Source organism: Myotis myotis, unplaced genomic scaffold (assembly GCF_014108235.1).
Source record: "Myotis myotis isolate mMyoMyo1 unplaced genomic scaffold, mMyoMyo1.p scaffold_m19_p_30, whole genome shotgun sequence".
Classification (NCBI taxonomy): Eukaryota; Metazoa; Chordata; class Mammalia; order Chiroptera; family Vespertilionidae; genus Myotis; species Myotis myotis.
The window spans coordinates 2,129,649-2,145,783 of NW_023416336.1; the positions used below are offsets into that span (position 1 = coordinate 2,129,649).

Here is a 16,135-nt window from a genome sequence, read left to right on the forward strand (position 1 = left end):
GTGTCTTTCTCAAATGATGTTTCTTTACAGCCTTTATCCTTTGCAGTCCACTTAGTGGTGGACTCTGTTTAGAGAAATTCTTCAGCCCTCTCCCCTCCCCCTTTTCCCTTTCCCCTCCCCCTCTTCCCTCTCCCCTCCCCTCTCCTCTCCCCTCTCCTTTTATCTCTTCTCTCCCCCTTTCTCTCTTCTCTCTTCTCTTTTCTCTCTTCCTCCCTCCCCTCCTTGCCTTCCCTCTTTCTGAAAATCAGTGGAAAAAAATATCCTGGGGTGAGGATTAGCAACAAAAAGTGTTACCTTTATAATCAACAAATTATCTGATGGGACATTGTAACTATTTCATACTTCTACTTATCACAAGCAAAACAGATTGTTGTAAGATACTAAAATGTTTGGCATTTCTTTGCTCATGGATGTCCAATTGCTCTAGCACCATTCCTTGACAAGGCTGTCTGCCTTTCCTGGGCTTCTCTGCACCTTTGAAATCAGCCAGGCTTATCTGTGTGGTTCAGTTCTATCTCAGGCTCTATCTCATTGATCTGTGAGTATATGCCTCTCCTGTACTAAACTGCCTGGAGTACTCTAGCCATATCATGAGGTAGATTACGTTTTTCTTTTTTTAGTATATTTTATTGATTTTTTTACAGAGAGGAAGGGAGAGGGATAGAGAGTTAGAAACATTGACGAGAGAGAAACATCGATCAGCTGCCTTCTGCACACCTCCTACTGGGGATGTGCTCGAAACCAAGGTACATGCCCTTGACCGGAATCGAACCTGGGACCTTTCAGTCCGAAGGCTGATGCTCCATCCACTGAGCCAAACCAGTCAGGGCAAGATTATGTTTTTCCACTTTATTATTTCGCAAGATTATTTCAGCTACTAGTGTGCCTTTCTCTGTAAATTTTAGAATAGCTTGTCCTATGTCTGAGACATCGATAGGAATTGCATTAAATCTGTATATTAATTTGGGTAGTATTGACATTTATACTATGTTGATTGCTCCAGTAAGTGTGTTTATTTATTTAGGTCTTGTTTTTTAAATCAGCATTTTGTAATTTTTGGCATACAGATTTTTGTTAAGTGTATACCTAAATATTTTATTCTATTGTGTGTTGATTGTAAATGGTGTTTGGGTTTAATTTTGGCTTCCACATGTTCGTATATAAAACTGTTACTGATTCTTGTGTGTTGATCTTATATCCTACTACCTTGCTGAACTCACTTATTTTAGTTTTGGTGTTTTCCATAGATTCCTTTGGGTTTTCATGTCATCTGTAAATAGGGATGGTTTCATTCTTCCTTCCTAATTGATCTGTATGCATTTTATTTGTTTTTCTTATTGCAGTGGCTAGAACTTCTAATACTATGCTGATAGGATTTGTGAAAGCGGTACCCTCACCTTTCCCCCAGTTAGGGGCAAAGGATTCATTCTTTTGCTGTTACAGATGATATAGCAATAGGTTTTTTGGTGTTTGGTTGGTTGGTTGGTGTTTTTGTTTTGTTTTGTTTTGCAGATGCACTGTATCAAGTGGAGGAAATTCTATTCTGTTCTCTCGGTTTGCTGAGGATTTATATCATGCATGGGTGCCAGATTTTGCCAAAAGCTTTTTCTTCATCAGTAATTTTTATCATGTAATTTTGGTATGGTGGATTCCATTGACTGATTTCCAAATATTCGTCTTGCATATACGAAATGAATCCCAATCAGCTATCTATAATAATAAAAGCATAGTACGCTAATTAGACCGGACAGCCAAATGACCTTCTGGATGAAGCCGGGGCTGTGAGGGCCGAGGCAGCCACCATGGCTGCAAGGGCTGAGCCCCTTGCATGAATTTCATGCATCGGGCCTCTAGTGGTATATAGTTCTCTATTTTATACACTGCTAGATTCAGTTTGCTAGTTATTTGTTAAGGATTTATATATCTAAGTTAGTGAGGAATGTTGGCCTGTAGTTTTTGTTTTTGTTTTGTTTTTTAATTTATGTTTTTGTCTGGCTTTGGTATTAGGGTAATACTAGCCTCAAAGTAAATTGGAAGTATTTCATCTTGTATTTTCTGGAATAGATTATGTAAAATTGGTGCTAATTCTTCTTTAAATGTTTGATAAAATTCTTCAGTAATTTATGCATGAAAATTTCTCTTTTGGGAGATCTTTCGATGGACAAAATCAGTGTTTTTCATGACTATAGGTGCATGCTGTCCATCTGTTTCATCTTGGTTGAGCTTTGGTATTTGGGGATTTTGGTGAATTGGTCCATTGTTTTGCAAGTTGTCGAATTTATGATCACAAAGTTGTTCATGGTATTCTTTTGTTGATCTTGTAATGCTGAAGTGCTACCCCCTGGTATTGGTGATTTTTGTCTTTCCTGGTGTTGGTGATTTTTGTCTTTTCTTTTTTGGGGGTATCAGCCTTGCTAGAGGCTAGTCAGTTTGCTGATTTTTTATTATTATCACAATTAATTTGTGGCAGCAGTTTGGTTACCAAGCATCTATATTTCCAGTACTTGCAATGTAACATAAGTAAGGAGTTTACTATTGCTTGACAGAAGGCTTTTTAAAAGAGGGTGTTTAAACAATCACATTTTTAGAAGTTGCAAGGTGATTTTCTTTCTTGTAAACTTTATATTAGAAATATTTTTGAACTTTCAGAAAATTTCTAAGAATCAAAATAGAATAAAAAAATGTTTTTACTCAGATTGACTTATTGTTGGCAGTTTGCCCCATTTGCTTTATCATTTGCTGTTGGTTCTTCTTGCCCACACACGTGCACACTAACAAGTGACTTTCTGTAGTGAAAGAACTATTAAGCCTAAAGTTCTTCTGGAGTCAGGTTACATTTTGTTTCATAGTTACAAAGTATTTAACGTGCCATTCAGGCAACCTTTTAAGAAAAGATTCAGAAAATAGAGGCATCAGCAGCATCCACAGAGCGTGCGAGGCATCACGGGGTGGCAAACATGGTCCTGATGGCAGGCTAGGCCTAGGGGACCCTACACGCGCACGATTTAATCGTGCCCTGGGCCTCTAGTGGTATATAATCCTCTGCATATTTTGCTGGATATAGTTTGCTTGTATACTGTTGAATACTTGATAACCATATTTATAAGAGACTAGAGGCCCGGTGCACAAATTCATGCACGGGTGGGGTCCCTCGGGGTGGCCTGTGGGGATCGGGCCCCAGCTCACGCCTCCAGACTCACAGCCCCAGCTTGTGTCCTCAGCCTCACAGCCCGCAGCACCGCCTGGCACCCAGCCGTGGCCTGGCACCGCCCCCTCACCTGCTCCATCATCCTGCCTGCAGGATGATTGATCGGGGCTAGGCCCCCCTGCCTGGCTCCCTCAGTGCCTGGGAGCTGGTCGGCAGCCCTGTCCCCTGCCACCGCTGGTCGCCGTCTGCGGGGTGATCGGTCCGGGCCATGCTGGGGTCCAACCCCAGCAGGTCCAGGGGTTCCCAAAGGTGTAGATGGAGTCGGTGAAGAAGGAATGACACGGAGACAGCGTTCGGTTGATCAGCAGCCTAGCCAGGATCTCCAGCCAAGTTCTGGTCTGGATCTCCAGAGAGGTTCTGCTTAGGATCTCCAGCCAGGTTCTGTGTCCATGTTCTCTTGCTAGGTTCTCCAGGTTCTCCAGCCAGGTTCTGTAGCCATGTTCCCTCGCTAGGTTCTCCAGCCAGGTTCTGTCCAGGTTCTCCAGCCAGGTTCAGTTGCCAAGTTCTAGTCAGGTTCTCTTGCAATGTTCTATAGTCAGGTTCAGTCCAGGATCTTTTGCCATGTTCTCTCCAGCGAAGTTCTTCTGTCTCTAGGTTCTGTGTAGGTTCTGTCTTCTTAGTTCCGTGTTCTAAGTTCTGTATCTTGCTGTCTTATTACATCTGTATTTATACCAGTTGATTCAATCCTATCAATCTCTATTACAAAGGTTAGGGCGTTTCTTATCTCCATTCCAGGGAGTAAAGATTATGTAGCTTAAGCATGATTGTTCATAGTTAAAGTGATTAATTACCCGCCTGGCACTTAGTTAAGAGGTTTTATTCCCTCCCTAACTTCAGGGGAAAATCCCTACCTGGGGAAACACCCTTTCTCAGAGACCTTGGTTAAAACACATAGTGCCAAGAAGGTGAGCAAACATATTAAGAACAGTATGCCATATATGCCAGGTCCCTTGAAACAGCAAGCATGGACCGGCTCCCGGCAGGGCCGGGCCCCCCGCCCGGCTTCCTCAGCTCCTGGGGGCCAGGTGGCAGCCTCGCCACCGCTGCAGGGGCGATCAGCAGGGCAATTGGGCCCCAGCTCGCACCTGCCTTGGCCTGGCACTGCCCACTCACCTCCACCATCCCGCCGTGGTCCCACTCTCATTGGGGCCGGCAGTGCCTCCACTGCCGTCTGCTGCCAGCACCGTGTTGCTGATGCCCGCCATGTTCTGCGCCACCCCCTGGTGGTCAGCACACGTCATAGTGAGCGGTCGAACTCCCAGTCGAACAATTTGCGTATTAGGCTTTTATGTTATGGGATACATAATCAGTAATTTCCTTTTCTTGTGATAAATTTATCTGAGTTTGGTATCATTATTAGGGCCTCATAGAATAAGTTGGGAAGTGTTTCCTTCTTCATTACTTTTTGCAAGAGTTTATAAAGCATTGGTGTTAGTCCTTTTTTAAATATTTTGTAGAATTCACCAATGAAGCCATCTGTCCCTAGGCTTTTCTTTATGGCAGGGGTGGGGAACCCTTTTTCTGCCAAGGACCATTTGGATATCTATAGCATCATTCGTGGGCCATACAAAATTATCAACCTAAAAATTAGCCTGCTGTATTTGGTCAAACATTTAACTCACCCCTAATGCCTTGGCAGGGTCAGATCAAATGATTTCACGGGCCTATTTGGCCCGACAGCCAGACATTCCCCACCCCTGCTTTATGGGCAGATATTTGATTACTAATTTAATCATGTTATAGGTCTATTCAGATTTTCTATTCTTGAGTTAATTTCAGTAGTTCCTGTGTTTCTAGTTATTTGTCCATTTCATTTAGTCTATCTGATTTATTGGTGCACATTTTTCCTAGTTATCCTCTTACCCTTTTATTCCTATAAGGCTGGTAAACCCTTTTTATCTCTGTAAGATTAGTTCTGTTTCATTCATGAATTATTTTCAGTCTACCTAAAAAGTTTGTTAATTTTGTTGATGTTTTCAAGGAACCAAATTTTTTTTTTATTTTTTTTTATTTTCTGTTCTCAATTTTATTCCTCCTCTAATTTGTATTATATCCTTTTTTCTACTTATTTTGGGTTTAGATTGCTCTTCTTTTTCTAGTTTCTTAAAATGGTTAGGTTAGATTATTAATTTGAGATATTTGTTTCTTTTTAATATAAGCATGTACAGCTGTAAATTTTCTCCTGAGCACTTATTTACCTATATCTTATAAGTTATGGTAACTTGTGGTTTTGTTTTTAATACAAAATATTTCCTAATTTTTCTTTTGATTTCTTATTTGGCACATTGATTATTTAGGCCTGTTTTTAATTACCACATATTTTTTATTTCTCTCTATTGATTTGTAATTTTACTCCATTGTGGTTGGAGAACATGCTTTGTATGACCTCATTCCCTTTAAAGTTTTTAGGACTTGTTTTATAGCCTAACATTGTCTGTCTTGGAGAACGTTTCATGTACACTTAGTAGAACATATATTCTATTGTTGGAGTGTTCTACTGATGATGTTAGATCTAATTGGTTCCTAGTGTTGTTCGGGTTTATTGTAATTTCATTGTTGATATTTTGCGTAGTTTTTCTATCCATTTTTAAAGGTCGGATATTGAATTCTCCAAGTATTTTTGTTGAATTTCTTGTTTCTCAACATTCCTATCAGTTTTTGCTTCTTGTATTTTGGAGTTCTCTTGTTAGGTACATATATGTTTATAATTGTTATATCTTTTTGATAGATTGATGTCTTTTGTCTCTAGTAACATTTTTGTTGTCTTTTTTTTAATGATTGTCCTGGGCATAACAATTAACACTTTAATTTATATCAGTTATGTTTTGTTCAGATTAATACCACCTATTCAAATATTTTTTCTCCCCCTTCTCCTTTCCTTTTCTTCTGGGACACCAATTGTGCAACTGTTGGTGGTATTCTTGACAGTATCTCATATAGGTCATTGAGGCTTTGTTCTTTTTTTTCTTCATTTTTATTTCTCAGACTAGATAATCTCAACCTATTTTCATGTTTGCTCATTCTTCCACATTATTGAAATATGCTATTGAGTTCCTTTGGTGCATTTTTTTCCCCCCGGTGAGGATTTTTGTCTTTATTCGATGATCTTAAACAAATGACTGTGAAACATTGAAGGAAGAACCCGCCATCGTTACACCCACATCTGGGTGTCGCTGTTTACATTCCCCTGTTGAGCCTATATCCTTATAAGCTTTTTAGCAAGAATATGTGGCACACTTCCGTTTCATGGTCAAGACAGGATCAGAGGCCATGGACACTGACAGCAGATCGGTCTGTTTCATTCTGTCTGTTTCCGTGGTTACATCTACTGCCGCGTCTCGATTTATTTATTTATTTTTAATTAAATCTTTATTGTTCAGATTATTACATTTGTTCCTCTTTTTTCCCCCCATAACTCCCCTCCCCCCAGTTCCCGCCCCACCCTCCGCCCTCACTCCCCACCCACTGTCCTCATCCATAGGTGCACGATTTTTGTCCAGTCTCTTCCCGCATCTCCCACACCCCTTTCCCCCCCAAGAATAGTCAGTCCATTCCCTTTCTATGTTCCTGATTCTATTATAATCACCAGTTCATTCTGTTCATCAGATTATTTATTCACTTGATTCTTAGATTCACTTGTTGATGGATGCATATTTGTTGTTCATAATTTGTATCTTCACCTTTTTCTTCCTCTTCCTCTTCTTAAAGGGTACCTTTCAGCATTTCATATAATACTGGTTTGGTGGTGATGAACTCCTTTAGCTTTTCCTTATCTGTGAAGCTCTTTATCTGACCTTCAATTCTGAATGATAGCTTTGCTGGATAAAGTAATCTTGGTTGTAGGTTCTTGGTATTCATCACTTTGAATATTTCTTGCCACTCCCTTCTGGCCTGCAAAGTTTCTGTTGAGAAATCAGCTGACAGTCGTATGGGTACTCCCTTGTAGGTAACTGACTGTTTTTCTCTTACTGCTTTTAAGATTCTCTCTTTGTCTTTTGCTCTTGGCATTTTAATTATGATGTGTCTTGGTGTGGTCCTCTTTGGATTCCTTTTGTTTGGGGTTCTCTGCACTTCTTGGACCTGTAAGTCTATTTCTTTCACTAGGTGGGGGAAGTTTTCTGTCATGATTTCTTCAAATAGGTTTTCAATATCTTGCTCTCTCTCATCTTCTGGCACCCCTATAATTCTGATGTTGGTACGCTTGAAGCTGTCCCAGAGGCTCCTTACACTATCTTCGTATTTTTGGATTCTTTTTTCATTTTGCTTTTCCGGTTGGGTGTTTTTTGCTTCTTCGTATTTCAAATCTTTGACTTGATTCTTGCGCTCCTCTGGTCTGCTGTTGGGAGTCTGTATAATATTCTTTATTTCAGTCAGTGTATGCTTAATTTCTAGTTGGTTCTTTATCACAACATCGAGGGTCTCATTAGATTTCTTGTAGATCTCATTAAGTTTATTGGCAGTTTATAGAAAATTATTGAAAGACCTTAAAAGTGCGGTTTTGAGCTCTATATCCTCCATTTCTGTCATGTTTCTTTGTCTCCGCATTTTTTATGCTTTCTTGGTGCACCCCCTTGTGGTCTTTGTGCGCAGTCTTGTTGTAGTTAAGCCTTGATTGTTGTAGGTAATACTGGAGTGGATTTGACCTCCAGGCCAACTGGCTATGAGAATCAGCTGTGTCTTCAGTGGGAGAACTTCTGTGCTGGATCTCTAGGGCGGTGCTAATCTAGCCTTTGCCTGAGGCTATCCAGCAAATGCCTTTGTGCAGGGCTTTGGCGGGGCGGGTCCCAGGGGATCAACAGGGCGGGCGAGTGAGCAGTTATGGCTGCTCTCAGTCCTATCCCCAGGGGCTCTGCCTCTCAGAGTCCCAGCAACTGCTGCAAACCTCGGAGAGAAAGCTGCCCTCGAGTTCTGACCGACGCCAGACAGTCCCGCTTCTCCCGTTTGAGTCTGGGTCCCCAGAGACTCACCCGGATCTGGAGCTCAGAGCCTGAGACTCCCTCCCGATTGAAACAGACAACCGCGCCCTCAGCAGCCAGCCCGCTCCGTGTGCGCTTCTGTACCTTAGTATTTGACTTCAGCACTGCGCCTCCTCTGAGTCTGGGTATTCTTTTCTCTTTCCTCCTAGTTGTAGAACTTCCACTCAGCCAGCCTTCCTGTGGTTCTGGATGATGTCCGTTCCGTCTTTTAGTTGTATTTTTGAAGTGGTTGTTCGAGGCAGCAATCTCCGGCGTTAACCTATGCCGCCATCTTGGTTTCTCCGCGTCTCGATTTATCCTTTGATGCATTTTTTACTTCAGTTATCGTACTTTTAATTTCCATATTTCTTTTTAAAAAAATATATTTTATTGATTTTTTACAGAGAGGAAGGGAGAGGGATAGAGAGTTAGAAACAGCGATGAGAGAGAAACATCGACCAGCTGCCTCCTGCACACCCCCCACTGGGGATGTGCTCACAACCAAGGTACGTGCCCTTGACCGGAATCGAACCTGGGACCCTTCAGTCCGCAGGCCGACGCTCTATCCACTGAGCCAAACAGGTTAGGGCCCAAATTTCTATTTGTATTTTTTTTTTTCTAATTGCTTCCTCTTTATTGGTATTTTCTATTTGGTTAGACATCATTCTCTTTAATTTTTTTCTTTTATTATTTATTTACTAACATACTTAAAAAGCTTATTTAATATTTTTATTTAGTAAGAGTTATATCTGGACTTCTGCAGGGACAGTTTCTGTTTATTGCATTTTTTCCTGTGTATGGGCCATATTTTGTCATTTCTTTATGTTTCTTATACTACTTCATTAAAAGTTGGGGAATTTCAGTAATTATACTTTTTTATTGGGTTTCTTTCATCAATCCCTTTGTACTTTTAATGTGGGAAGTAGATAAATTAGATGTAACTTACATCTTTCAGATAAGAAAACTAGCAAGGGAAGGAATAAAATTTCAATCATAAAGTATCTTTATAGAGAGGTTCATACAAAACTAGTTCAGAATGTTTAAAAAATTTTATTATTGAGCATTTTGCTGAAACAAAATCCTGAGCAAGTATAACTATGAAAGATATATTAATGTCATTAGTGATGATTAATTTTGAAGTAGTAATGCCAGTATTTTATCCAATATTTCTTATCTTTCATCTTTCAGACTTTGTCCTAGGCATAGATGGCAAAATAAGCAAACCAGGAACTAGTTACAGATTGTGATAAAATAGGGCATATGAGAGAGTATAACAGGGAACTGCTTGAAACAGTCACAGAGGGCCTCTGGGGTGTTTTTAAGACTGATACTTGACGGAGAATACACCAGCCATGAGAAAAGGATTTCAGGCAAGGTGGCTCTTTGACACAGGATTTGGGGCCCTTCCAAGTCATGGCTTTTCTTTAATCTGGTTTTTAAAAAGATCAGTTAGATAAAGACCAGGTAAGTCTGATCTTCTAGTTTGATGATGGAAATTTATGTGATGATAGTAGCCATCAAATACAGTATGTTTCCAGTACTTTCTTCTTGGTTTTCTCTATTAAATAAATGGAAAGTTTCTAACTACGAACTCCTACTTTTTGTTGCCTACATTGAGAGCATCTGGCTAGCCAATTAATTCTTAATAGCTTCTTGTGTTCTTCTTACATCAATAAATCTGTCTTCAATAGGAGTATTAACAAAAATACACTTTCTGGATCAGCTGAAATTTCAGTTTGTGTTAACAGGTGAGGAAAGGGATGAGAAATGGGGGAGCTGGGCAGAATCTTCTATATTCACAGTCCTTTCTTCTGAACAGCTTATCACTGTAGAGATGTTCTTTGCACTCCGAATGTACTCTATGTCAGTAATTCCTTTGGAGTCATTAGCTCTGACCTAAGTTTGAAATTCATCTACAAGCTAGGACTAGAGACAACAACCAGAAAGAGATCATTTGCACCAGTTAATGCAAATACCAACTTATACCTGAGCAAAAAGGTGGGATTTCATTCATGCACTTAATATTCATTGAATGTTCTCTGTATACTAAGAACTGGTGGGGAATGAGCAGGAGTAGAACAGGTTGTATGGAGAAGAGACTGTTCTATGATGTGACAACTGCTGGACCCAGAACAGACATCACTTCCCCTAAATCCTCTCAGAAACTGATCCCTCCCTTCTGCCCAAGGCAAGCTCCTAAGGTGGATTTTCCTTACCTGGGGCTGATCTCGCTCCTGTGCCCCTATGCATCCTGTCCTGTTCTATATAACTCGTTAGCACCTGCTACAGAGGCAGAGGATATCCATGTTCTCTTGTCCGCTCAAGACACTCCTCATATGTAAGTTACCTTAATAAACTCTTGATTTAATGATGGACTTGTCAGCCTCTTTCTCTGGTCTCTCAGCTCTGGGAAATTTTACCAACAGGTTGGCAATGTGGTTAAAGAGAAACACAACAATGGAGGAGGTGGGTTTCCCAAAGTAAAATCTGTATGTGATTACTAGAATAAGAGGAAAGTGATGCTCGAAGGCAGGAAAACACCACTTAATTATGTACAGTGATCTAATTAGCTAATATCTCATTCTGCTGCTTGACTTTCAGCTTTAGCCATATACCAGGTATATGGGATTAGACAACAAGTTTCTTCCCTGAGTGCCCAAAGACCAACAATGAGGAGCCAATTGAAATACCATTGTTTTGTGCTTTTTAAAAATTAACTTTTTATTTTAGAACAATCCAAGTTTTATATAAATATTTCAGAAATAGTACGGAGTTCCTGTATACACTCTTATCCAGTTTTCCCTATAATTAACATCTTCCCTTAATGTGTACTTCTTATTACAATTAATGAACCAGTATTAATACATTATTATTAAGTGAAGTGCCCATGTTTTATTCAGATTTCCTTAGCTTTTACCTAATTTCCTTTTTCTTTTCTAGGATCCTATTGAAGATACCCCATTACATTTAGTAGTTATGTCCCCTGAGGCTCCTCTGGTCTGGGACAGTTTCTCAGACATTTCTTGTTTTTTCTTATGACCTTGACAGTTTTCTGGAGTGCTGGTCAGATACTTTGTAGAATGTCTCTCAGTGAGATTTGTCTGGTGTTTTTCTCACAGTGAGACTGGGGCTAAGTGATTTGGGGAGGAAGACCACAGACATAAAAATGCCATTTTTATTATAAAGCATTTCAAGGGTACATACTGTCAACATGACCTTTCACTGTGGAAACTGACCTTGATCATCTAACTAAGGTAATGTTCTCCATTGTGAATTTACTATTTTTTCCTTCCTTCCTATATTGTTTTCTTTGGGAGGAAATCACAGTGTGTATCCCAGGCTTAAAGAATAGGGAGTTACACTCCATCAAGAGTTTCTGTATAAATTATTTAGAATTCTTCAGTCTAGGAGTTTTGTCTCTTCTCCCCCACTTATTTTTTTATTCACTTATTTATTTATATTAGTATGGACCCATGGATATTTTATACTTTGGGTTATAACTTTATATTACTGCTCAAGTTGTTTTAGCTTTGGCCATTTGGGAACTCTTTCTGTTCCTATGACATATTCCAATCAATGTAGGTTTTTTGGTTTTTAGCACTTTCTCACTTTCTGGCACAACAGGATGCTCCAGTTTCATCCTGTATTTCTCCTGCCCTCGCCCTAGATTCAGACACCTCTCCAAGAAGCCCTGGTTCCTTTTGGTGGAGGATGGTGTTAGGAACCAAGACCTGGGTGCTCAGTGTGCCCTTTGCTCCTAGGATGCAATTACTTCTAGGCCTTCTCAGCGGACAGAGCAAGGAAATGTATGTGTGTACACTGACCTGTGTATATACACATCCATAAGTTTCTGTATGGAATCATCTATATCTGTATTATGCTGAACATACTGATGTTGCCAACTCTAATCCATTACCACATAGATTATTCTAGTCTCCTTCCTTTGCTTTTATGTAAACTCTTATCCCAACAGTGAGAAATTTAACTCCCACTATCTTCCACGTACTTAATTGTTCAATTTCAGTATACATGTATCAGCATCAGAATTATTAACCCAAACCCCTGTGGGAAATAACTTTGTCAGCTAGAATACAGTGCTTATGTAGTTTCTTTTGCTTGTAGTCTTACAGATTCCACTAATTTCCAAATTATTTATATTAGCATCTTTCCTCATCCTGCTCCCCTCTAGTGAGTTGGTTTCATACATTTGTAATATCTTTAAATTGTTTTGTTACCTTCTGCATTCCAGTATGGGATCCCTTGATCTCCATTTATGAATTTTTAAAAATCCTCACCCAAGAATATGTTTTTATTGATTTGAGAGAGGGGAAGAGAGAAAGAAACATCATGTAAGAGAACATCGATCAGTTGCCTCCTGTACAACTGGGGACTGAACCCGAATCCTGGTATGTGCCCTGATCAGGAATTGAACCTGCCACCTTTTGTTGTACGGGACAACACTCCAACCAACTGAGCCACACAAGCTATTTCCTAAATATTTTTTTAAATTGCACACATGAGGTTCACTGTTTGTGCTGTAGAGTTCTGGTTTGACAAATGCAGTGTCATGTGTCTACATTACAATGTCATGTAGAGTACTGTAATTTCACTGCCCAGAAAAATTTGCTGTGCTTCACTTTTTCAGCCTTTTCTTTCTCTCTCCAAACCCCTACCAACCACTGATCTTTTTACCATCTGTACAGTAGTATTTCCTTTTCCAGAATGTCATATACTTGGAATCATACAGTATGTATGTAGCCTTTTCTTTTACTTCTTATCACCAACTAGTAGTTCATTGTATGGATGTACTATAGTTTGTCTAGTTGCCTGTTGAAGGACATCTTGATGGTGTCCAGTTGTGATGATGAATAAAGCTGCTGTAAGGAATTGCATGCAGATTTTTATGGACATATATTTTCAAGTCAGTTGGGTGAATATCTAGGAACATAATTGCTGGATTATGTGGTAAAAGTGTGTTAGCTTTGTATCTTGGCTTTGCATTGTGCTCGGTTTTTTGGAACAGAATAACCTCTTTTTGCCATTTTCCTCGCCCATCCCTACCAAGCCTGTTTTGACTTTTGATCTCAAGTCATATCATCCTTCTAAAAGAGCAGATGATATAAAATGTCAGCTTATCATTTTTTGGGGAAATACAATCCTCTAGTGATCTTTGCTATGTGTTTGTGTTATTTCTAGTAATCTATCAGTGTAAATAATCAGCTACATTAGTTGAATATGACTATTTTGTTCTTTCTGGCTGTATAGTAGGAATAGATATTTTGCAAGTGGTTTACACAGCCTGTAGTTTATTTAAAACTAGTTTCTAATTGAGTTGTGTTGTTTTATTTTAAAGCATTCCATTGTTGCTAAAACCCTGAAGTATTAGTCATATTTTCCTCTTTAACTATCGCCATCAAGCAGTATATTTTTTAAATATAAAAATTGTAGCAATTAATTTCAAGGTAAAAATATTTTAAATAAAATTTATGTTTCTTTAAATGATAGTATGTTTTGTTTCCTTCACAGCATTTATTCAGTCGGAGAGCATAATAGAAGTACTGCGTTTTGATGATGGAGGGCTGCTACAGGTAATTTTATTTTAAATTCAAGAATTAATTCAGTGTCAAGCCTTAAATGATACCTGATTATTATTTTTCTTTTAACTATGTAGCTACCTTCTTTGAAATATATTTTATGAGCTTTATGTGGGGAAAGGTCAGTAGAATCATCTATATACATAAAAGCCTAAGTGACCGTTACAACCGAACGACCCATCAACCAGCCACTATGACACACACTGACCACCATGGGGCAGACGCTCAACGCAGGAGCTGCCCCCTGGTAAGTCAGTGGGCTCCCACAGCCAACCTCCCATGGCCCCTCCCCCCGGCTAGCTAACCTGTGGTCCCTCTCTCGCCCCCCCCCTCCCCTAGCCAGCCAACCTCCCGTGGCCCATCCCCCCCTGGCCGGCTGGTCATCCACCCATGGCTCCTCTCCCTTCCTCCCCACCCCCACCCCCAGCCTGCCAACCTCCTGCCGCCACCCCCCCATAGGCCTCGATCGCCGGCCAGGCCAAGGGACCCCCCCCCCCACCCGTGCATGAATTCGTGCACCAGGCCTCTAGTTGGTAATAATAAAAACCTCCTTAGTTGTAGGAATTATCTTTTAAATTAAATATTTCCATGAGGGGTAGGGAGTGAGTCAGATCAGGAGCAGTGGAATCTTTGTGACCTCCATGAGGATGGAGCCAGTGAGTGAAACACTGAACTCGATGTTGGCCCTCCAAATATTTATCTGGACAAGAACTTCTCTAGAGAGTATAAGTTCTATAGATTTACATCTATATCATCCTTCCACTTGCCATCTTAAGCCCATCTTTAAATATATTTTACATAAAATTAGAAAATGTAATCTGATAAAATCCTGTCTTTCAGATATTACCATGAAACCTGTTTTAGTCTTCTCAGCTAAAATCAGTTCTAGAATTTCAGAGCTGAAAGGAACAATAAAAGCTGTCTTAACCAGTCGTCTGGTTTTTGTGGCTGGTGTGTTTTCTGCCTCCCCCCTCCCCCAAACTTTATTTATATTCTGCACTTGTCTTACCACCTTGTAATGATAGCATTTGTTTTTAATACCATGTTATTTGGCAGCATAACTGATAATTTTATGTTCATTTTATATTTAAAGGAAACCAAGTTTTAGATTAAGAAAGTTTCCCAAGATCTTGGGACTTTGTGGTAGTGGAATTGGTATTAGAATTTTGGTCTTCTCACTCTAGGTGTGATTATTAGTCTCTGTATTATGTTGTGCTGCCTATAACGTATTTGTTTACTTGTTTATAACTAAAAACATGACAAATAGTTCTGAAAAAGTATTTTCTTTAGTTGTGATAAAGGCAGAGTTCTTGACACCAAAGACTTGACACAGAAGTACAATCTCCATAAAGGAAAAATTGATGAATTAAAAATTTGCTCTGCAAAACACCATCTGAAGTAGGTAAAATGTCAGGCTGTGGACTAAGGGACAAAGAACCTAGTTCTTAGAATATATAAAGAACTCTCAAAACTCCATAATAATTTTAAAAATCTAAATTAGGAGCTAGCAAAAGATATGAGCAGACATTTTACTGAAAAGGATATATAAATAACAAAAAGGACTTGGGAAGCTATTCAGCATCATTATCCATCAGGAAAATGCAAATCCAAACCACACACACAAAATAGTGACAACACTAAGTGCTAGCCAGGATGGAGACAAACTGGATCACTCATAATAATATATATCCAACATGCAGGAGGCAGCCAATCAGTGAGCTCTCTCTTCATTGATGTTTCTATCTCTCCCTCTCTCTTTCTTTCAAATAAAAAGATATTATATGTATATGTATATGTGTGTATGTGTGTGTGTGTGTGTGTGTGTGTGTGTGTGTGTGTAGCTGAAATATTTTAAAGAAAATTATAGACATGGAGACATTTTACCTTCACTCAAACATTCACTTTCAAAAATAAGGACATTTCCCACATCTGCCATATATTCTCTATGTACATTCTCCAAAATACCATTTCAAAATAATATATATTAATAGGGAAAAATAGTGCCACAACTCTCCTGTTATTTCTATTTATAATGTAGAAGCTAACCTTTTGGGATAAGTTCACTGATGGTATTTATTTTCTTTTTTAAAATGTTTTTATTGATTTGAAGAGAAAGAAAGGAGAGAGAGAAACATCAATGTGGGAGAGAAACATTGACAGGTTGCCTTCCATACACACCCCGATTGGGGATCGAACCTGCAACGTGGGCATGTGCCCTGACTGGGAATCAAACCAGTGACCTTTCGCTGCATGGGACAATGCTCAACCAATTGAGCAACACTGGCCAGGACACTGATGGTATTTCTTAGAGTTTGGGCGTTTGCTCACACATAATTAAATGTTTTATGTTCTTCATTGTTTGCCTCCCAACTTCTTGC

General features: G+C 39.5%; 1 protein-coding gene across 7 annotated transcripts in view; it reads left to right on the top strand.

Moving 5' to 3' along the window:
- The window catches only part of TMEM131 (transmembrane protein 131), a 203,408-nt gene that overhangs the window by 45,015 nt on the left and 142,258 nt on the right, over window positions 1–16,135 (top strand). For 6 of the 7 annotated variants that reach the window (XM_036302291.1, XM_036302285.1, XM_036302288.1 and 3 more), the window contains exon 2: window positions 13,690–13,751. In XM_036302291.1, coding sequence (XP_036158184.1) covers window positions 13,690–13,751 — 62 coding nt within the window. Of the gene's footprint in view, window positions 1–11,170; window positions 11,418–13,689; window positions 13,752–16,135 lie in introns of those variants that run through there. The other variant, XM_036302289.1, reaches the window with a different exon arrangement.